The sequence below is a fragment of the Rhinoraja longicauda genome, chromosome 2, assembly GCF_053455715.1.
Source record: "Rhinoraja longicauda isolate Sanriku21f chromosome 2, sRhiLon1.1, whole genome shotgun sequence".
NCBI lineage: Eukaryota > Metazoa > Chordata > Chondrichthyes > Rajiformes > Arhynchobatidae > Rhinoraja > Rhinoraja longicauda.
In genome coordinates, this window is record NC_135954.1 from 114,355,023 (window position 1) to 114,378,516 (window position 23,494).

The 23,494-nt window shown below is 48.0% G+C and overlaps 1 protein-coding gene and 1 long non-coding RNA gene across 3 annotated transcripts; one reads left to right on the top strand and one right to left on the bottom strand.

The window, feature by feature from the left end:
• Positions 1 to 382: 382 nt before the first annotated feature.
• LOC144610940 (uncharacterized) lies at positions 383 to 12,725 on the bottom strand. Of its 2 annotated transcripts, XR_013549458.1 has the most exons (9): positions 12,636 to 12,725; positions 11,264 to 11,360; positions 9,086 to 9,164; positions 8,527 to 8,623; positions 7,456 to 7,517; positions 6,135 to 6,213; positions 5,251 to 5,350; positions 1,846 to 1,922; positions 383 to 1,078 (listed from the first exon to the last, which is right to left on the bottom strand). It is a non-coding gene; the product is annotated as an uncharacterized LOC144610940 (long non-coding RNA). The 2 variants fall into 2 exon arrangements; XR_013549459.1 differs by lacking the exon at positions 7,456 to 7,517.
• A 605-nt stretch (positions 12,726 to 13,330) lies between these two features.
• LOC144608476 (uncharacterized) lies at positions 13,331 to 20,663 on the top strand. Its single transcript, XM_078426280.1, has 2 exons — positions 13,331 to 15,519; positions 17,545 to 20,663. Exon 1 carries the CDS (start codon positions 13,628 to 13,630, stop codon positions 15,512 to 15,514), a length of 1,887 nt encoding a protein of 628 aa, XP_078282406.1. The 5' UTR covers positions 13,331 to 13,627; the 3' UTR covers positions 15,515 to 15,519; positions 17,545 to 20,663.
• Positions 20,664 to 23,494: the final 2,831 nt, after the last annotated feature.

Sequence of the window (23,494 nt, forward strand, 5' to 3'; positions counted from 1 at the left end):
AAAAGAAAACACTAACAGCAGATAACATGATGGCACAGCTGTAGAGTTGCTGCCTCACAGCGCCAGAGGCCTAGGTTACAGACTATGGGTGCTGTCTGTACAGTTCGCACGTTCTCCCTGTGACATGCGTTGGTTCCCTCTGGGTGCTCCTGATTCCTCCCACACTCCAATGACATACAGGTTTGTAGGCTAATTGGCTTGGCATAATTGTAAATTGTCCCTCGTGTGTGCAGGATAGTGTTAGACGATGTCAGCCGGCCAGTTTCACACGCTGTATTGCCAAACTAAACTAAGTTCAGATGAAGATCATTTGTTAGACAGTCTGTAAAGACGCAGATCATGATTCAGTAAAACAAGAACGTTTCTTCAAAGTACAGCAACTATTTTTATTAAGACTGAAATAGTTTATATGATTCATATTTACAGATGAATAAGCCAGTTGTTAATTTACAAAATATCCAAGGATGGCGGGACTGTAATGTGAGGAAAGATTGGAAAGACTGGGCTTGTATTCACTGGAGTTTAGAAGGATGAGAGGGGATCTTATAGAGACGTATAAAATTATAAAAGGACTGGACAAGCTAGATGCAAGAAAAATGTTCCCAATGTTGGGGGAGTCCAGAACCAGGGGCCACAGTCTAAGAATAAAGGGGAGGCCATTTAAAACTGAGGTGAGAAAAAAACTTTTTCGCCCAGAGTTGTGAATTTGTGGAATCAAGGGATATGGGGAGTACAGTTTACTGATTGTGGATGATCAGCCATGATCACAATGAATGGCGGTGCTGGCTCGAAGGGCCAAATGGCCAGTTAGTAGTTCATTCCAACTATGCACAGCAGATCTAATTAAGTGGTTCAGTAATTAGACAAGCAGGATAATGGAGATTGGTCCATCATTGAACTTTGATCTCAGCGCCTACATCTCCCAGAGCCCAGCTTCACCGTAACCAGGAGCCTATTCTCCCCAGATACAGCTACATTCTTCCAGTTGTCTCCCCAACCAGTGACTGGGAAGAGCAGGCCAGAGCAAAATCACATTCAGGTCCAGTATGGAGCCACCTTGGTATTCCAACTGGCCAACCTGTGGAAGAAGAAAAATACATTCACTAAAACATCTTGAAGCCTCCCCAATAAAGTGCTCAGGTGCAAGTTGTCACAGAAGAACCCTTCAGCTCAACCTGTGTCTAAATATCTCCATAACCTAACAAGCAATGCTTGTGCAGTTGAAGCAAGTAGATCACACACTGGAACTGCTCCCCCCCTCCCCAATCGCTCTGCACTTGCACCCCCTTCTTCCCTCCCACCAACATTCCTTCCTCGAGTTTCACAATTCTTAAATCCTTTGTCTTGTCATCTCTGGCCTTTGTCCAACTATCTGCCTGTCACCGCCACCTATTACCTGCCAGGATTTATTCTGCCTCTCTTCTTGCAAACTAACATCCTTGTATCTACATCACACACACACACATCTACAAAACTCGGATCAGTGGAGGGAAATGGCTAGATGACTTTTCAGGTCTGGATCTTTCTTCAGACTAATGGAGTAATGGGAGAAAGTTGAGAGAGACAAGAGGTTATCTATCCGCTTGGCTCTCAGCCTGGAGGAGGGCCTCGAGATGAAATGTCATCGGTCCATTTCCCTCCACAGATGCTGCCCGCTGAATTCCTTCAATACTATTTCATCCTCGAGTGGGGGAGAGGAAAACACAGGCGGTTCTAGAGTAAGAATTGTGCTTTTAAAATGGAAGAATTCTAGAACCGAAGGCCGAGGATTATCCAAGCTTGAGATTTACGCAGCCACAACACAAAACACCCTGCATTCAACTAGATACTGTTCCAATTACACACCTGTAGTGTCCCAGCTCGATGTCCAAGTTAACCATTTCCAGAGTCGCCAGTGAAGAGGCACAGCTTAAACCCGATGACTGCAACAGAAAGTCTGGTTTTAAGATTCAAACCAACTCAAGTACAAGGCTCAAACACAACAGTAGCAATATGTGTGGGTTTTCTATAACCTAGTTCTGTATATTAAAGAAAGAGGTCTCAAACAAACCCCATTAATCTAGCAGGTATTTAGGAAGGGTCAAGGTCATAGACTGACCAGCCCTGCTGACATTTAAACACTGCATCATGGCAATAATATCACTGCTAAATCATTGCTCAAGCAACAAGATCAAATTATGTGAGTAGATTCCAGTGCAGAGGCACAAGCAGCAACCAAAGCTGGTCATGCAAGAGACTGCAGATGCTGAAATCCAGTAAAGCAGGGCTGGACTAACTGAGTCAGACAGCATCTGTGGATGGAATGGATAGGTGACACTTTAGGCCAGGAACCTTCTTCAGACTGAAGAGCCCTAACCCATAACACTGGCCGAAGAAAGGGCCCAACTAAAAACCTATTCATCCCCTCCACAGATGCTGCCTAACCTGCTGTTTTATTCTGATCACATGCATAAGCAGATAACACATTTTTCAAGACAGTAAAAAGACTACACAGAGATAGTACAAAACAAATAAAAATGGCCCATAGTATTGCATAGTGCCCTATTATCACAAGCCCAATAAAGCAGCGAGATAATAGAACCAGCTCTGGATCAAATGTGGTCACAATCAAAACATCTCCAATCAATATTTTAAAATGTGACAGGTGCAGGTAGGCACCTCGGTATCCACTATTCCTGCACTTGTAGCTATGCACGACATGCGTTTGTGCAGTTCTTTATCGAATTGCATGCAAAGAATTTCACTGCATCTAGGTAAATGTAACAATAAGGCACCATCACATCAGAGCTGGCTAGCAGTCTAAACACCAGGAAAACTAGCAAAGACACAAAGTGCTGGAGTAACTCAGCGGCTCAGTCACCTCTCAGGACCCACATTTCCACGTTCTCCAGAGATGTTGCCCAAGCCGCTGAGTTACTCCAGCACTTTGTGTCTTTGCTTGTTTTCCAACACTGTCTTTTTTGTCAACCAACATCTGCAGTTCCTGGTTTTCACAAGGATCAATTTATCCCAAAGAGGAGGAAGGAATCTAAGGGGAGTAAGAGGCACCCGTGGCTGACAAGGGAAGTCAAGGACAGCATAAAAATAAAAAGGAAGAAGTATAACTTAGCAAAGAAGAGTGGGAAGCCAGAGGATTGGGATTCTTTTAAAGAGCAACAGAAGATAAACAAATAGGCAATACGTGGAGAAAAGATGAGATACGAGGGTAAACTAGCCAATAATATAAAGGAGAATAGTAAAAGCTTTTTTAGGTATGTGAAGAGGAAAAAAATAGTCAAGGCAAATGTGGGTCCCTTGAAGACAGAAGCAGGGGAATTTATTATGGGGAACAAGGAAATGGCAGACGAGTTGAACCGGTACTTTGGATCTATCTTCACTAAGGAGGATACAAACAATCTCCCAGATGTTCTAGTGGCCAGAGATCCTAGGGTGACGGAGGAACTGGAGGTAATCCACATTAGGCAGGAAAAAGTTTTGGGTAGACTGATGGGACTCAAGGCTGATAAATCCCCAGGGCCTGATGGTCTGCATCCCAGGGTGCTTAAGGAGATGGCTCTAGACATTGTGGACGCATTAGTGATTATTTTCCAATGTTCTATAGATTCCAGGTCAGTTCCTGTGGATTGGAGGGTAGCTAATGTTATCCCACTTTTCAAGAAAGGAGGGAGAGAAAACGGGAAATTATAGACCAGTTAGTCTGACATCAGTGGTGGGGAAGATGCTGGAGTCAATTATAAAAGACGAAATTGCGGAGCATTTGGATAGCAGTAACAGGATCGTTCCGAGTCAGCATGGGTTTACGAAGGGGAAATCTTGCTTGACTAATCTACTGGAATTTTTTGAGGATGTAACTAGGAAAATTGACAGGGGAGAGCCGGTGGATGTGGTGTACCTCGACTTTCAGAAAGCCTTCGACAAGGTCCCACATAGGAGATTGGTGGGCAAAATTAGAGCACATGGTATTGGAGGTAGGGTACTGACATGGATAGAAAGTTGGTTGACAGACAGAAAGCAAAGAGTGGGGATAAATGGGTCCCTTTCAGAATGGCAGGCAGTGACTAGTGGGGTACCGCAAGGCTCGGTGTTGGGACCGCAGCTATTTACAATATACATCAATGACTTGGATGAAGGGATTAAAAGTACCATTAGCAAATTTGCAGATGATACAAAGCTGGGTGGCAGTGTGAACTGTGAGGAAGATGCTATGAGGTTGCAGGGTGACTTGGACAGGTTGTGTGAGTGGGCAGATGCTTGGCAGATGCAGTTTAATGTGGATAAGTGTGAGGTTATCCACTTTGGTGGTAAGAATAGGAAGGCAGATTATTATCTGAATGGTGTCAAGTTAGGAAAAAGGGACGTACAACGTGATCTGGGTGTCCTAGTGCATCAGTCACTGAAAGGAAGCATGCAGGAACAGCAGGCAGTGAAGAAAGCCAATGGAATGTTGGCTTTCATAACAAGAGGAGTTGAGTATAGGAGCAAAGAGGTCCTTCTGCAGTTGTACAGGGCCCTAGTGAGACCGCACCCGGAGTACTGTGTGCAGTTTTGGTCTCCAAATTTGAGGAAGGATATACTTGCTATTGAGGGCGTGCAGCGTAGGTTTACTAGGTTAATTCCCGGAATGGCGGGACTGTCGTATGTTGAAAGACTGGAGCGACTAGGCTTGTATACACTGGAATTTAGAAGGATGAGAGGGGGTCTTATCGAAACGTATAAGATCATTAAGGGGTTGGACACGTTAGAGGCAGGAAACATGTTCCCAATGTTGGGGGAGTCCAGAACCAGGGGCCACAGTTTAAGAATAAGGGGTAGGCCATTTAGAACAGAAATGAGGAAAAACTTTTTCAGTCAGAGTTGTGAATCTGTGGAATTCTCTGCCTCAGAGGGCAGTGGAGGCCAATTCTCTTGAATACATTCAACAGAGAGCTAGATAGAGCTCTTAAGGATAGCGGAGTCAGGGGGTATGGGGAGAAGGCAGGAACGGGGTACTGATTGAGAATGATCAGCCATGATCACATTGAATGGCGGTGCTGGCTCTTAGGGCCGAATGGCCTACTCCTGCACCTATTGTCTATAAAACTAACAAGTTGATTCATCAGGATATGCGTAGGAAAGAACTGCAGATTCTGGTTTAAATTGAAGGTAGACACAAAATGTTGGGAGTAACTCAGTGGGTCAGGCAACATCTCTGGAGAGAAGGAAAGAATGACGATCGGGTCAAGACCCTTCAGATATGCAAACAGTACCTACCATTCTCGCAGAATCAAGACATCAACTTGTCCTCCAGGGACCCGGTGAGTTGTTATTCCTAACAGCTGTAGACGAGCAGGCAGTGACCCCATTGTGGGAGCTGGAAGGGCAAAGGGCAAGGTTACATATCCAGCAGGTGGGGAGGGGGGAAGACTAGTGGGGAGCAGAGCCCCCCTGGAGCGGGCTGTGCGGGGCTTCCTAACCTGCATCTACAGCGAGCAGAAGGAGGTCTCAAAACGCCCCGTTGGTTCATGTTGCAGATGGCGCGGGAGGAAGCGAGGCCATGACCAGACCTGCCCCGCTGACACTGGGCCACTGCAGTGGCCAGAGAGACCACAAGAAACCCCTCTCCCTCTCCCTCGCCATTCCCATTCACCCCAATGCAACAAGGAGACATTGTTACATTGTGCAGTGCAATGAATCTTCCCCAGCTGGGTGGTGCAACCAATCCGTGGACCCTGGCCACTGGCTTCCAACGTGGCCAACACCACTCGCCCAATCAGCGCCCCCCCCCCAACGTGGCCAACACCACTCGCCCAATCAATGCACCCCCCCCCCCAAAGTGGCCAACACCACTCGCCCAATCAGTGCCCCCCCCCCCCAACGTGGACAACACCACTCCCTCAATCGCTCTGCACTTGCACCCCATTCTTCCCTACCACCTACATTCCTTCTAGTTTCACAATTCTTCAATCCTTTGTCTTGTCATCTCTAGCCTTTATCCAACTATCTGCCTGTCACCTGTCACTACCACCTGTTACCTGCCAGGCTTTATTCTGCCTCTCTTCTTGCAAACTAACATCCTTGTATCTACATCACACACACATCTACAAAACCATCATCTGCAGTTCCGGGTGTTTCTAGAGTAAGAATTGTGCTTTTACCTGTAGTGTCCCAGCTCGATGTCCAAGTTAACCATTTCCAGAGTCGCCAGTGAAGAGGCACAGCTTAAACCCGATGACTCTGCCACAGAAAGAGTCTGGTTTTAAGATTCAAACCAACTCAAGTACAAGGCTCAAACACAACAGTAGCAATATGTGTGGGTTTTCTATAACCTAGTTCTGTATATTAAAGAAAGAGGTCTCAAACAAACCCCATTAATCTAGCAGGTATTTAGGAAGGGTCAAGGTCATAGACTGACCAGCCCTGCTGACATTTAAACACTGCATCATGGCAATAATATCACTGCTAAATCATTGCTCAAGCAACAAGATCAAATTATGTGAGTAGATTCCAGTGCAGAGGCACAAGCAGCAACCAAAGCTGGTCATGCAAGAGACTGCAGATGCTGAAATCCAGTAAAGCAGGACTGGACTAACTGAGTCAGACAGCATCTGTGGATGGAATGGATAGGTGACACTTTAGGCCAGGAACCTTCTTCAGACTGAAGAGCCCTAACCCATAACACTGGCCGAAGAAAGGGCCCAACTAAAAACCTATTCATCCCCTCCACAGATGCTGCCTAACCTGCTGTTTTATTCTGATCACATGCATAAGCAGATAACACATTTTTCAAGACAGTAAAAAGACTACACAGAGATAGTACAAAACAAATAAAAATGGCCCATAGTATTGCATAGTGCCCTATTATCACAAGCCCAATAAAGCAGCGAGATAATAGAACCAGCTCTGGATCAAATGTGGTCACAATCAAAACATCTCCAATCAATATTTTAAAATGTGACAGGTGCAGGTAGGCACCTCAGTATCCACTATTCCTGCACTTGTAGCTATGCACGACATGCGTTTGTGCAGTACTTTATCGAATTGCATGCAAAGAATTTCACTGCATCTAGGTAAATGTAACAATAAGGCACCATCACATCAGAGCTGGCTAGCAGTCTAAACACCAGGAAAACTAGCAAAGACACAAAGTGCTGGAGTAACTCAGCGGCTCAGGCACCTCAGGACCCACATTTCCACGTTCTCCAGAGATATTGCCTGAGCCACTGAGTTACTCCAACACTGTCTCTTTTTTGTCAACCAACATCTGCAGTTCCTGGTTTTCACAAGAAAACTAACAAACTGATTCCTCAGGATATGCGTAGGAAAGAACTGCAGATACCGGTTTAAATTGAAGGTAGACACAAAATGTTGGGAGTAACTCAGTGGGTCAGGCAACATCTCTGGAGAGAAGGAGTGACGTTCGGGTCAAGACCCTTCTTCAGATATGCAATCTTAGGATATGCAATAGGTTGTACCTACCATTCTAGCAGAATCAAGACATCAACTTGTCCTCCAGGGGCCCGGTGCAGTGATCCTAACAGCTGTAGACAAGCAGGCAGTCACCCCATTGTGGGAGCTGGAAGGGCAAGGTCACATACCCAGCAAGTGGGGCGGGGGAGGGAGGGAGACTAGTGGGGAGCAGAGGCCCCCTGGAGCGGGCTGTGCGGGGCTTCCTAACCTGCATCTACAGCGAGCAGAAGGAGGTCTCAAAACGCCGTTGGTTCATGTTACAGATGGCGCGGGAGGAAGCGAGGCCATGACCAGACCTGCCCCGCTGACACTGGGCCACTGCAGTGGCCGGAGAGACCACAAGAAACCCCTCTCCCTCCCCCCCGGCCATTCCCATTCACCCCAATGCGACAAGGAGACATTGCTACATTGTAGAGTGCAATGAATCTTCCCCAGCTGGGCGGTGCAACCAATCCGTGGACCCTGTCCACTGGCTTCCAACGTGGCCAACACCACTCGCCCAATCAGCGCCCCCCCCCAACGTGGCCAACACCACTCGCCCAATCAATGCACCCCCCCCAAAGTGGCCAACACCACTCGCCCAATCAATGCACCCCCCCAAAGTGGCCAACACCACTCGCCCAATCAGTGCACGCCCCCCCCCCCCCAACGTGGCCAACACCACTCGCCCAATCAGTGCGCCCCCCCCCAACGTGGCCAACACCACTCCGTCAATCAGCGCCCCCCCATGGCCAACACCACTCGCCCAATCAGTGCCCCCCTCCCCAACGTGGCCAACACCACTCCCTCAATCGTTCTGCACTTGCACCCCCTTCTTCCCTACCACCTACATTCCTTCCTCTAGTTTTACAATTCTTCAATCCTTTATCTTGTCATCTCTAGCCGTTGTCCAACTATCTGCCTGTCACCTGTCACTACCACCTATTACCTGCCAGTCTTTATTCTGCCTCTCTTCTTGCAAACTAACATCCTTGTATTTACATCACACACACATCTACAAAACCATCATCTGCAGTTCCTGGTTTCCACAAGAAAACTAACAAATTGATTTTTTTAGGATATGCAAACATTTGTACCTACCATTCTAGCAGAATCAAGACATCAACTTGTCCTCCAGTGGCCCGGTGCAGTGATCCTAACAGCTGTAGACAAGCAGGCAGTCACCCCATTGTGGGAGCTGGAAGGGCAAAGGGCAAGGTCACATACCCAGCAAGTGAGGCGGGGGAGGGAGGGAGACTAGTGGGGAGCAGAGCCCCCCTGGAGCGGGCTGTGCGGGGCTTCCTAACCTGCATCTACAGCGAGCAGAAGGAGGTCTCAAAACGCCCCGTTGGTTCATGTTGCAGATGGCGCGGGAGGAAGCGAGGTCATGACCAGACCTGCCCCGCTGACACTGGGCCACTGCAGTGGCCGGAGAGACCACAAGAAACCCCTCTCCCCCCACCCCCCCCGGCCATTCCCCCCAATGCGACAAGGAAACATTGCTACATTGAGGAAAACACAGGCGGTTCTAGAGTAAGAATTGTGCTTTTAAAATGGAAGAATTCTAGAACCGAAAGCCGAGGATTATCCAAGCTTGAGATTTACGCAGCCACAACACAAAACACCCTGCATTCAACTAGATACTGTTCCAAATACACACCTGTAGTGTCCCAGCTCAATGCCCAAGTTAACCATTTCCAGGGTCGCCAGTGAAGAGGCACAGCTGAAACCCGATGACTCTGCAACAGAAAGCTGTTTTAAGATTCAAACCAACTCAAGTACAAGGCTCAAACACAACAGTAGCAGTATGTGTGGGTTTTCTATAACCTAGTTCTGTATATTAAAGAAAGATGTCTCAAACAAACCCCATTAATCTAGCAGGTATTTAGGAAGGGTCAAGGTCATAGACTGACCAGCCCTGCTGACATTTAAACACTGCATCATGGCAATAATATCACTGCTAAATCATTGCTCAAGCAACAAGATCAAATTATGTGAGTAGATTCCGGTGCAGAGGCACAAGCAGCAACCAAAGCTGGTCATGCAAGAGACTGCAGATGCTGAAATCCAGTAAAGCAGGGCTGGACTAACTGAGTCAGACAGCATCTGTGGATGGAATGGATAGGTGACACTTTAGGCCAGGAACCTTCTTCAGACTGAAGAGCCCTAACCCATAACACTGGCCGAAGAAAGGGCCCAACTAAAAACCTATTCATCCCCTCCACAGATGCTGCCTAACCTGCTGTTTTATTCTGATCACATGCATAAGCAGATAACACATTTTTCAAGACAGTAAAAAGACTACACAGAGATAGTACAAAACAAATAAAAATGGCCCATAGTATTGCACATAGTGTCCTATTATCACAAGCCCAATAAAGCAGCGAGATAATAGAACCAGCTCTGGATCAAATGTGGTCACAATCAAAACATTTCCAATCAATTTTTAAAATATTGACAGATGCAGGTAATAATAATAATAATAATGCATTACATTTATATAGCGCTTTTCAAACACTCAAAGACGCTTTACAGGGATCTCCAGAACATAGAGAAGTGAATAAATAGATAAATAAGTAAACGAACAGAGAAAGGAGACAGAAGGTGAGGTGACCTTCAGTGGTTGAAGGCAGTGCTGAAGAGGTGAGACTTCAGTGATGTTTTGAAAGGTAGGCACTGGAAACGTGGCAGCTCTGCGCACTACCTCAGTATCCGCAATTCCTGCACTCGTAGCTATGTACAACATGCCTTTGTACAGTACTTTATTGAATTGCATGGAAAGAATTTCACAGAGCTGCCACATTTCCAGTTTGCTGATGATACAAAAGTGGGTGGTTTTGCAGATAGTGAAGATGGTTGTGAAAGATTGCAACAGGATCTGGATCGATTGGCCAGGTGGGCAGAGGAATGGTTGATGGAATTTAATACAGAGAAGTGCGAGGTGTTGCATTTTGGGACGTCGAACAAGGGCAGGACTTACACAGTAAATGGTAGGCATCAGGGAAGTGTTGTAGAGCAGAGGGATCTAGGAGTGCAGGTGCATGGTTCCTTGAAGGTCGAGTCGCAGGTAGATAAGGTGGTCAAAAAGGCTTTTGGCACTTTGGCCTACAGAGCAATGAGTATAGAACTTGGAAGGTGATGTTACAGTTGTATAAGACGTTGGTTAGACCGCATTTAAAATATTGTGTTCAGTTCTGGGCAACATGTTATAGGAAAGATATTGTCAAGCTTGAAAGGGTTCAGAGGATGAAGGTGATCTTATAGATCGTACAAAATCATGAGAAGAATAGATCTCTTGCCCAGAGTAGTGGAATCGAGGACCAGAGATCCTCAAGGTGAAGGGGAAAAGATTTAATAGGAATCAGAGGGATAACTTTTTCACACAAAGGGTGGTGGGTGTATGGAACAAGCTGCCAGAGGAGGTAGGTGAGGCTGGGACTATCCCATCATTTAAGAAATAGTTAGACAGGTACATGGATAGGACAGGTTTGGAGGGATATGGACCAAGCGCAGGCAAGTGGGACTCGTGAAACGGGAACATTGTTGGCCAGTTTATTTATACTTTATTTATCACTCTATGACTCTAATAAAGTACCATCACAACAAAGCTGGCTAGCAGTCTAAACACCAGGAAAACAAGCAAAGACACAAAGTGCTGGAGTAACTCAGCAGCTCAGGCACCTCAGGACCCACCTTTCCACGTTCTCCAGAGATGTTGCCTGAGCCACTGATTTACTCCAACACTGTCTCTTTTTCGTAAACCATCATCTGCAGTTCCTGGTTTCCACAAGAAAACTAACAAATTGATTCTTTAGGATATGCAAACAGTTGTACCTACCATTTGAGCAGAATCAAGACATCAACTTGACTTCCAGGGACCCGGTGCAGTGATCCTAACAGCTGTAGACAAGCAGGCAGTGGCCCCATTGTGGGAGCTGGAAGGGCAAAGGGCAAGGTCACATACCCAGCAAGTGGGGCGGGGGAGGGAGGGAGACTAGTGGGGAGCAGAGGCCCCCTGGAGCGGGCTGTGCGGGGCTTCCTAACCTGCATCTACAGCGAGCAGAAGGAGGTCTCAAAACGCCCCGTTGGTTCATGTTGCAGATGGCGCGGGAGGAAGCGAGGCCATGACCAGACCTGCCCCGCTGACACTGGGCCACTGCAGTGGCCAGAGAGACCACAAGAAACCCCTCTCCCCCGGCCATTCTCATTCACCCCAATGCGTGAAGGAGACAATACTACATTGTGTAGTGCAATGAATCTTCCCACGCTGGGCGGTGCAACCAATCCGTGGACCCTGTCCACTGGCTTCCAACGTGGCCAACGCCACTCACCCAATCAGCTCCCCCCCCAACGTGGCCAACACCACTCGCCCAATCAGTGCGCCCCCCGACATGGCCAACACCACTCGCCCAATCAGTGCGCCCCCCGACATGGCCAACACCACTCGCCCAATCAGTGCCCCCCTCCCCCAACATGGCCAACACCACTCGCCCAATCAGTGTGCCCCTCCCACATGGCCAACAGCACACGCCCAATCAGTGGCCCCCTCCAACGTGGCCAACACCACTCGTCCAATCAGTGCCCCCCCAACGTGGCCAACACCACTCGCCCAATCAGTGTGCCCCCCCACATGGCCAACACCACTCGTCCAATCAGTGCCCCCCCAACGTGGCCAACACCACTCGCCCAATCAGTGTGCCCCCCCCACATGACCGACACCACTCGCCCAATCAGTGTGCCCCCCCCAACATGGCCAACACCACTCGCCCAATCAGCGGCCCCCTCCCCAACATGGCCAACACCACTCGCCCAATCAGCAGCCCCCTCCCCAACATGGCCTACACCACTCGCCCAATCAGTGCGCCCCCCCCAACGTGGCCAACGCCACTCGCCCAATCAGTGCCCCCCCAACGTGGCCAACGCCACTCGCCCAATCAGTACGCCCCCCCAACGTGGCCAACACCACTCGCCCAATCAGTGCGCCACATGGCCTCCGGCTCGCCATCGCAGCCAATCAACGGCCTCTCGCCCAGGTTGGCCCTACCAATCAGCGCGCCCCTGGGCCCGGATACCCCACGTGTCTGCATGGCTCAGCCAATCAGCGCCTTTCCCATGCTCCCCCATGTGGTGCAGCTCGGCCCTGATCAACCGGTGGAGCGATGATCACCGGCCCCGACCCCCGCACCGCCCCGACAAACAACGGCCCTCACCACGCCGGCTGCCACACCGCCATCACCGGGACCCGGCGAGAGCTGTTGGCGGAACCGCCACCACCCGCTCGTTCGCAGCCGCCTCTGCATCAAAATGGCTGCCGCGGCCGCCAGCGCCGCCTCTTATAGACATGGGGGGGGGGGGGGGGGGGCAGGTCGGTCACGAGGCGCCTGCCGACCAACGGCCAGCCGCCGGCGGGATGACGTCAGCGGGGAGCGCGGAACAAACGGAAGCGCGCTGCGCAGGCGCGAGCCCGAGTAGAGGAACAGGCGGTGAAGGGGGAGAGGGAGGGATAAGAGAGAGAGAGAGAGAGAAAGAGAAAGAGAGAAAAAGAGAAGGGAGGGGGAGGGAGAAAGAAGAGAGGGGGAGAGAGAAAGAAGAGAGGGGGAGAGAAGGAGAGGGAGAAAGAGGAGAGAAAGAGAGGGAGAGAGGAAGGGAGAGGGGGAGAGAGAGAGGGGAGGGAGGGGGGGGGAAGAGAGAGAAAGAAAAAGAGGGAGAGAGAGAAAGAAAAAGAGGGGTGAGAGAGAGTCAGAGGGAAGGGGTGGCGCCTGCGGGGGGAGAGAGAAAGAGAGAGAGGGGGAGGGAGAAAAAGAAAAAGGGGAAGAGAGGGAGAGAGAGAGAGAGGGAGAGGGAGAGAGAAGGCTGAGGCAAGGGGGAGGGGCAGCGGGCCGGGCAGCGCCTGTGGGGAGAGAGGCTGAGGAAGGGGCAGCGGGCCGGACTCGGGTTGCCAACTGTCCCGTATTAGCCGGGACACCCCGTGTATTGGGTGAAGTTGGTTTGTCCCGTATTTGGTGTGGCCCTTGTCCCGTATTTGACTGCTCCGATTGTGCAGAGGGCACGCTTGCAGACAGACAGACAGATCCTGTCATCCAGTCACAGCCCCCCCCCCTGATGTGCGTCAGTTGCACGCTGTATTTGGCCAATTTCTGCCAAAACAAAAAGTTTCAGTGACTTACTTCAGTGGTGTTCGATCGGTTTGGCTTGTGCTAATATGGACAAGCCTGCAAAAAAGAAAAGGCTGTGCAGCTACAACGAGCAATGGGAAGCAAAAAAGACGTGGGTTCAGCCCGTCGGCGGTGACTCGACGAAGGCCTTCTGTACCTTGTGCCGTCGGGAATTCTCAATCGGCCATGGGGGTGAGAGCGACCTAACTCAGCACGCTTCCACAGCAGTGCACAAGAAGGCCACGCTCGCTGAAGGTGCAAGCAAAGTCGCTAAATTGGTGCGCAAATCTACTGCGGAAAATGACAAAATCGCTGCAAGTGAAGCCTCGTACGTGTACCATACCGTTAAACACGGGCTCAGCTACAACAGCACCGAGTGTCTTGCTAAGCTCAACTGTGCTTTGTTTAGTGACTCCAATGTTATGAAGAAGATGCACTTGGGAAGAACGAAAGCCAAGATGATTACAATGAATGTTTTAGGACCAAACACTGTGCGGGATATCATGGATAACCTGTTGCCGACTGAAGAAGGTGAGCCCGCGTATTTTTCAGTTGCCAGTGCCACCGATGCCCCAAACAAGGGAGATAGAAAAATGCTTCCAGTGTGCGTGAGATATTTCTCTGTGTCTGATGGGGTGCAGTGCAAGTTACTTGACTTTTATGAAGACAGTGATGAAACTGCAGATGGCATACACCGAGCTCTGATGAGCTGTCTGGAAAAGTATAAGCTGGATATTAGACAGGTCACAGCCTATGCAGCAGGTAATGCCAACGTGAACACTGGAAAACACCACTCAGTTTACCACTTATTGAGTAGTGCCAACAATCGCATTCTGAAAGCTAATTGCCCAGCTCACATAGTCCATAACGCCTGCAAGCATGCCTCTGATCAGCTGTCGGTGGATATTGAGACAATTGTTCTGAAGGTCTACAGCCACTTCTCAATATCTGCTTCCCGGAGAGAGGAACTGCGTTCATTTTTTGCTTTTGTTGATGTTGAGTGGCGTGAAATTCTGCGCCATTTTTGCACACGGTGGCTCTCTCTTCACCCAGCCGTCGGTCGTCTCCTGCAAAGCTGGCCAGTCCTCACCTCACACTTCAGGTCCCTTGAGACCTGTCCTGTGGCACTGAAGAGGATTTTCGAGGACGAAGAAAAAACTGGAGCCACTGAAATTTATCTGAGCTTTTTCTACAACGTGGGGTGTGTTTTTTATCTACTCGTAAAAAAGCTGGAGGAAACGAAGCTCTGCATCACAGATGTTTACGAGGAAGTCGGAAAGTTCAAAATGAAGATGCTTCAGCGGAGGCAGGACAGCTTTTTCGGGTACCAGACCAAGCAGCTGATGGACAAACAAGTGCCAGCACAAAGGTCCACGCAGCAACAGGACTTTGAGAAGTTCTATGACTCTGTCATTACAGACATTGACAAGTGGTTTGATTTCTCACCAGAAAATGTTATGATGAAACTGAAACCGATCGGCCTCTATGAGGAGCTGTCCTTCACTGACCTGGACCAGGTAGTGGCTGCCCTCAAAATGACAGAGACAGTCAATATGGACCAACTCTACGAAGAGTTCTGTGCCAGCCGGGAGGAAATCCAGAAAGCCAGACAGGATACCACAAAATCCACCAGTGAGAAGTGGGTGGCGGTTTTCCAGAAGATGGGGAAAGCCAACTTGATCAACATGTTCAGGATTGTCTCGTTTGTCCTCAGTGTGCCAGGCTCAAATGCCTTTGTAGAGAGGGTCTTCTCTCTGATGGCCATTAAATGGTCAGACTCCAGAAACAGATGCAGCACAGAGCTGATCAAAAATGAACTTCAAATATCTGTGAACTGCGACTTGTCATGTAAGGACTTCTCTCTGGCTGTGCAAAAAGACAAAAGACTGCTTGAATCGGTCAAGAGCAGCAAGAAATATCCATGGAAAAAGTAGCCTTGGTGAGTCCCCGTCCCCCCTTTTTGTTCTTTTGTAGTGATTATATGTCTTCAACTTCACCACCAATTTCCATCCTGCACTCAAATTCACTTGGACCATCTCCGACACCTCCCTCCCCTTCCTTGATCTCACCGTCTCCATCACAGGAGATAGACTATTGACTGATGTCTATTACCCACTGACTCACACAACTATCTCGACTACACTTCTTCCCACCCTGCTTCCTGCAAAGACTCTTTCCCCTACTCCCAATTCCTCCGTCTACGCCGCATCTGTGCCCAAGATGAGGTGTTCCATCCCAGGACATCCGAGATGTCCCCATTCTTTAGGGAACGGGGTTCCCCTCTCCCATCATAGAGGAGGCCCCCACTCGTGTCTCCTCGGTACCCCCCAGCTCCGCCCTTGCTCCCCCTCCCCCTAGTCGCAACAGAGACAGAATCTCCCTAGTCCTCACCTTCCACCCCATCAGCCGGCACATACAGCACATAATCCTCCGACATTTTCGCCACCTCCAACGGGATCCCACCACGAGCCACATCTTCCCATCTCCACCCCTTTCCACCTTCCGCAGAGACCGTTCCCTCCACAACTCCCTAGTTAACTCATCCCTTCCCACCCAAACCACTCCCTCCCCAGGTAGCTTCCCCCACAACCGCAGAAGATGCCACACGTGCCCCTATACCTCCACCCTGGACAAAGTCCAGGGACCCCAGCAGTCCTTTCAGGTTCGACAGAGGTTCGCTTGCACCTCCTCCGTGTTCAAGGTGTGGACTCGTACATCGGCAACACCAAACGCAGACTGGGCGATCATTCCGCTGAACACCTTCCGCCTGGACCAACCTGATCTCCCTGTTGTTGAACACTTTAATTCTCCTTCCCATTCCTACACAGACCTTTCTGTCCTCGGTCTCCTCCATTTTCAGAGTGAGGCTAAACGCAAATTGGAGGAACAGCATCTCATATTTTGCTTGGGCAGCTTACAGCCCAGTGGTATGAATATTGATTTCTCTCACTTCAGGTAGCCCCGGCATTCCCTCTCTCTATCCCTCCCCCACCCAAGTCGCACTAGCTTCTCATTTTCACCCTACAAACAGATAACAATGGCTTGTTTCCTTTATCATCATTACTTTTTTGCATAGGAAAATAACTGCAGATGCTGATACAAATGGAAGGTATCACAAAATGCTGGAGTAACTCAGCAGCATCTTGGAGAGAAGGAATGGGTGACGTTTCGGGTCGAGACCCTTCTTCAGACTGATGTCGGGGGACGGGACAAAGAAAGGATATAGGTGGAGACAGGAAGACAGTGGGAGAACTGGGAAGGGGGAGAGGAAGAGAGGGACAGAGGAACTATTTAAAGTTAGAGAAGTCAATGTTCATACCGCTGGGGTGTAAGCTGCCCAAGCGAAATATGAGGTGCTGTTCCTCCAATTTCCAGTGGGCCTCACTATGACACTGAAGGAGGCCCAGGACAGAAACGTCAGAGTGGGAGGGGGAGTTGAAGTGCTCAGCCACCGGGGAGATCAGGTTGGTTAAGGCGGACTGAGCAAAGGTGTTGAGCGAAACAATCGTCGAGCCTGCGTTTGGTCTCGCCGATGTAGAGAAGTTGACACCTGGAACAGCGGATACAATAGATGAGGTTGGTGGAGGTGCAGGTGAACTCTGTCTCACCTGGAAAGACTGTTTGGGTCCTTGGATGGAGTCGAGGGGGGAAGTAAAGGGACAGGTGTTGCATCTCCTGCGGTTGCAGGGGAAAGTCCCTGCGGAGGAGGTGGTTTTGGGTAGGAAGGGACTTTTTTGCATATCTTTCATTCATTGTTCTTTATCTCTCCACATCACCGTCTATATCTCTCGTTTCCCTTATCCCTAACCAGTCTGATGAAGGGTCTCCATCCGAAATGTCACCCATTCCTTCTCTCCAGAGATGCTGCCTGTTCCACTGAGTTACTAGCTTTTTGTGTCTATCTTAAGACTTTGTTGGACTTTACCTTGCACTATATGTTATTCCCTTTATCCTGTATCTGCAGCATGGTTTGGAAACAGCTCCATCCGAGACCGCAAGTTATTGCAGAGAGTTGTGGACGCAGCCCAGACCAATCTTTCCATTGGCTCCATCTACACCACCTGCATAATCAAGGACCTGGTTACTCCCTGTATCCCCTCTCCCATCAGGCAAGAGGTACAAAAGTGTGAAATCACACAGTTTCAGATTCAGGGACAGTTTATTTTCTCCAGCTGTTGTCTAGAGAGAGCCATCAACCGCCAGAGAGCAGTCCTGAACTACTATCTACTTCATTGGAGACCCTCACACTATCTTTAATTGGATGTTACTAACTATATCTTGCACTAAATGTTTTTTCCTTTAACATGTATCTGTACACTGTGGACGGCTCGATTGTAATCATGTATCGTCTTTCCGCTAACTGGTTAGCACGCAACATAAAAGCTTTTCACTGTACCTCGGTACACGTGACAATAAACCATACAAATCTTAGGAGATGGGAAGATGTGGCCAGTAGTGGGATCCTGTTAGAGGTGGCGGAAATGTTGGAGGATTTGGACAAAAGGGTGTCAGTTGAAGAGGTAAGTCTGTGACAGGATGGACTCAGACAAAACAAATTATAAATAAACTTCACAGCCAAATTTCTGAAGAACAGAAAATACAAGATACAGGTTGGCACACGGTGGCGTAGCAGTGGAGTTGCTGACGTACAGGCACCAGAGACCAGGGTTCAATCCTGACCTTGGGCGAGTTTGCATGTTCTACCTGTGAATGCGGCACGGTGGTGCAGCGGTAGAGTTGCCGCCTTACAGCGAATGCAGCGCTGGAGACCAGGGTTCCATCCCAACTACGGGCGCTGTCTGTACACAGTTTGTACGTTCCCCCCGTGACCTGCGTGGGTTTTCTCCAAGATCTTCGGTTTCCTCCCACACTCCAAAGACGTGCAGGTTTGTAGGTTAATTGGCTTGGTAAAAATGTAAAATTACCCCTCGTGGGTGTTGGATAGTGTTCATTTTGGCGTGGACCCGGTGGGCCGAAAGGGCCTATTACCGCTCTGTATCACTAAACTAAACGCATCCGTTACTTCTGAGTGCTCCGGTTTCCTCCCACATACCAAAAATGTTCGGGTTTGTAGGTTAATTGGCTTCTGTAAATTGTCCCTAGAGTGTAGGATAGAACCAGTGTACCGACAGATTGTTGGCGGCCCAGACTTGGTGGGCCAAAGGGTCTGTTTCCATGCTGTATCTCTAAACTAAATCAAGAGCAAATTTATCAAATGCAAGATAGACACAATGTTTGTAGGTTAATTGACTTCTGTAAATTGCCCCTAGTGTGCAGGAGGTGAAACTGGGATAACTTTGAACTAGTATAGTTTAAAGATACGGCACGGAAACAGGCCCTTCGGCCCAACCGGTCCGCGCCGACAAGTGATCCCCGCATATTAACGCTATCCTACACCCACGAGGGACCATTTTTACATTTACCAAGCCAATTAACCTGTACGTCTTTGGAGTGTGGGAGGAAACCGAAGATCTCAGAGAAACCCCTCGGGGAGAACGTACAAACTCTGTACAGACAGCACCCATAGTCGGGATGGAACCCATGTCTCTGGCGCTGCATTCGCTGTAAGGCAGCAACTCTACCGCTGTGCCACCGTGACCGCCCGTTGTTAGTGTTGGTGGACGTGGTGGGCTGAAAGGCCTGTTACTTTGCTGTATCTCTAAACTAATCTACTGTACAAACAAACAACAATGTGCATTGGTAGTGGAAGAGATGGACTGCGTTGCGGTGTTCTGTTATCAAGCTAGCATGAGTCTTTTCCAGTATTGTATGTTCTTGTTTCACGATATATTAACATTTACCAGTCCCAGAGGAAATGTCTAACTCACTGGGTGAATTAGTTCATCTCATTTTGCTGGACATTGCAGTCCACAAAATTGTGAATTTACTACACTCAGTTCTCTCATTTAGGGGTAATGCAATTAGCAGCATCTTCCTCAGTGGAATTGAATAGATGTGATTAAACGCGAAAATGAATATGAGGTTATCAAAGCCATAATTCATGTTAAATGAATTCTGTATCCCTCAGGATTCCAAACGACATAAAACAAGGTGGAAATACTCAGCAGCCCAGTCGTAACTATGAAGAGAGAAGCAGAGCTAATGTTTCAGTTGGTAGACACAAAATGCTGGAGTAACTCAGCGGGTCAGGCAGCATCTCTGGAGAACATGGATCAGTGACGTTTCAGATCGGGCCCCTTCCTCAGACCAGAAATGTTACCCATCCATGTTCTCCACAAGATGCTGCTTGACCCGCTGAGTTACTCCAGCACTTTGTGTCTTTGCATGTGCAGTTCCTTGTTTCTACTACAGCGTTTCTCAACCGGGGTTCCCCAGAGTGCCAGCACTCTGCGAGAGGTCGCTAGGGGTTCCGAGAGAAATCGTGATAAGTAGGCTAATCATATGTAAATGCATTTTTGGGTCATTTTTGTGTTTAATTTCATACTTGTAATTTTATTATACACGTACACATATTCTTGGAAAATTCTTGGGTATTATAATAAAGTCTTCAACCTGTTATATCATTTAAAAGCATAATAATCATAGGGAATATATTTAGCAATGTCTATACAGCGCCAGGGTGAAAGGGCCTTTGGTGGTCAGTGGACAGGAGCTGTACGTGATGAATTTGTGAATCACTCGAGTACAGTCGCATGCATGGTCTCCATCAGTCCTGTCTGCGCTACCTGGCATGCAGGTACAGTCCCTCATTCGCCCACCTTATTTAGTCTTTTTTGCCCATCATTTAGAGATGTTATGAGTTTAAAAAACCTAACTACGTTTATGTATGTTTTTGTTAGTTTCTGAAAAGTTTGTGTTCAAGCAGTTTGATTTCAGGTTTTTTTTTGGCATTGTCAATAAACTTGAGAAAAACGCACGTTATTTTTTGCTTCAACCAGTTATCAGGAATATATATTATGTTTGCCTTATGAACTATACGTTTATGAAAGTGAAAGAAAGAGATTAATAAAGATATATAATAATTTTTATGCAGGGGTTCCCTGAGACATGAAAATTATTTCCAGGGTTCCGCAAGGTAAAAAGGTTGAGAAACGCTGATCTAATTAATCAGGGCAGCAGAGTAGCGCAGTGGTAGAGTTGCTACCTCACAGCGCCAGAGATCTGGGTTCGATCCTGACCACGGGTGCTGTTGGTACAGACTTTGTACGTTCCTCCCGTGACCGTGTGGGTTTTCTCCAGGTACTCCGGTTTCCTCCTACACTCCAAAGACGTGCAGGTTTTTTAGGTTAATTGGCTTGGGTAAAATAATAAATTGTCCCCAGTGTGGAGGATGCTGCTAGTAAACAGGGTGATCGTTGATTGGTGTGGAGGCGGTGGGCTGAAGGGCCTGTTTCCGCGCCGTATCTCTAAAGTCTAAAGGTGAATAGCCTTTCAACACAGAAAAGGTGGAGACAAATTAATGTTCAAAGTGCAGAGAGCAACAGGGATGGTCCGTGATAAGGAGACTAGGGGAGTGTGAGTGGCTTGAAGTAGAAGCTCAGCCCTGGGGTGGTAAAGTCATGTGAGCAACACGACGCTGATCTGGAGGAGGGCCGCAAAGCAGGAGATGAAAAGAATCTGGAATCATTGAGAGACGATCTCTCCTGCTCTCCACAGAACACTTTGGTTTGCCCTGCCTCCATAATAGCAATCATGAGGCTAAGAGAAAAAGTAATAAGTTAATACTTTAAATCAAAGGGTGGCCCAGCGGTAGGGTTCCTGCCTTACAGCGCCAGAGACCCGGGTTCAATCCTCACTACGGGTGCTGTCTGTACGGATTTTGTTGTACATCCTCCCACACTCCAAAGACATGTGGGTTTGTAGGTTAAATGCCTTCTGTAAATTGGCCCTAGTGTGTCGGATAGAACTAATGCATCGGTGATCGCTGGTCGCTGTGCACTCGGTCGGCCAAAACACCTGTTCCACGCTATATCTCTAAACTGTTCATACGTTCATCAGCAGCAGAACTAGCTCATTTGGCCCATCAAGCCTACTCCGCCATTCTATAAGACGCTAGTCTATGTTTCCCTCTCAATCCCATTCTGTCTTCTCCCCATTACCCCTGATACCCTAAAGAATCAAGAATCTGTTAATCTCCACTTTAAAAACTCCTAATGATGGTCTCCACAGCCTTCTGTGGCAAAGAATTCCGCAGATTCACCACCCTCTGACTAAAGAGATTTCTCCTTGTCTCCTTCCTAAAGGAACATCCTTTAATTCTGAGGCTAGAATCTCTAGTCCTAGACTCTCCCACTGGGGAATTTGCAGAGTGCCACCGAGATGGTTTATGAGAGTAGTTTGTAGTGGAGCCTACCAGGGAAAAGGCAATTCTGGATTTAGTGTTGAGCAATGAAACAGATTTGATTAGGGAACTCAAGGTAAAAGAAAGTGTAGGAAGGAACAGCAGATGTCGGTTTAAACCGAAGATAGGCACAAAAAGCTGGAGTAACTCAGCGGGACAGGCAGCATCTCTGGAGAGAAGGAATGGGTGACGTTTTGGGTCGAGGGTCTCCAAAGTTACTCCAGCTTTTTGTGTCTATCTTCAAGGTAAAGGAACCACCAGGAGGTAGCGACCACATTATGATCTGATTTAACCTACAATTTGAGAGGAAGAAGGTGAAATCAGATGTGTCGGTATTTCAGCTGAGCAAAGGAGACTGGAAAGGGGTCCTAGGAGAAATGATGGTGGATCAGCAATGGCAAGAATTTCTGGAAATAATTTGGAGGATGCAGAGAGGAAGAAAGATTCTAGGGGGAGAAAGAGGCGACTGTGGATGTCAAGAAAAGTCAAGGATAGTATAAAACTAAAAGAGAATGCATATAACATTGCAAAGATTAGTGGGAAGCCAGAGGATTGGGAAGCTTTTAAAGAACAACAGAAGGTAACTAAAAAGCCAATATGGGGAGAAAAGATGAAATACAAAGGTTAGCTAGTTAATAATATAAAAGAGTTTCTTCAGTTATATAAAGAGTAAGAAAGATGCAAGAATAAATGTTGGATCGCTGGAAAATGATGCAGGAGAAGTGAAAATGGGGAATAAAGACATGGCAGAGGAGTTGAATATCTTTTTTGCAACAGTCTAAACAGTGGAAGACACCAGGGGCTGGAAGTTATTGGAGTGGCTATTACTAGAGAGAAGGTGCTTGGGAAGCTGAAAGGGCTGAAGGTGGATAAGTCACCTGGATGGACTGCACCCTAGGGTTCTGAAAGAGATGGCTTCAGAGATTGTGGAGGCATTGACATTGATATTTCAAGAATCACTAGACAGGAGAGGTCTCAGATGATTGGAAATTTGCCAATTTTACCCCGCTGCATAAAAAAGGAGCAAAAGTGAATAGTGGGAACAGGTAGTCTCGCTTCGGTGGTTGGTCAGATTTTAAAGGATGAGGTTACGGAGTACTTAGAAATTCACGATAAAATAGGCCGAAGTCAGCGTGGTTTTATGAAGGGAGGGAATTCTTTGAAGAATTAGATAGCAGGACAAAGGAGAGTCAGTAGATGTTGTTTACTTAGATCTTCAGAAAGCCTTTGATGAGGTGCCACACATGAGGCTGCTAAGGAAAAGATGAAGTACGAGGGGAAGCTGGCCAAGAATATAAAGAAGGACAATAAAAACTTTAGATATGTTAAGAGAAAAAGAATAGCAAAGACAAATGTGTGTCCCTTGAAGGCAGACACGGGTGAAATTATTATCATATCATATCATATATATATATACAGCCGGAAACAGGCCTTTTCGGCCCACCAAGTCCGTGCCGCCCAGCGATCCCCGTACATTAACACTATCCTACACCCACTAGGGTGTAACAAGGAAATGGCGGAAGAGTTGAACAGGTACTTCGGATCTGTCTTCACTGAGGAAGACACAATCTCCCAGATGTACTGGAGGACAGAGGATCTAGGGGGATAGAGG

What these genes read in the sequence shown, in the direction of transcription:
- LOC144608476 (XM_078426280.1), top strand. Translation starts at nt 13,628, where the DNA reads ATGGACAAGCCTGCAAAAAAGAAAAGGCTGTGCAGCTACAACGAGCAA.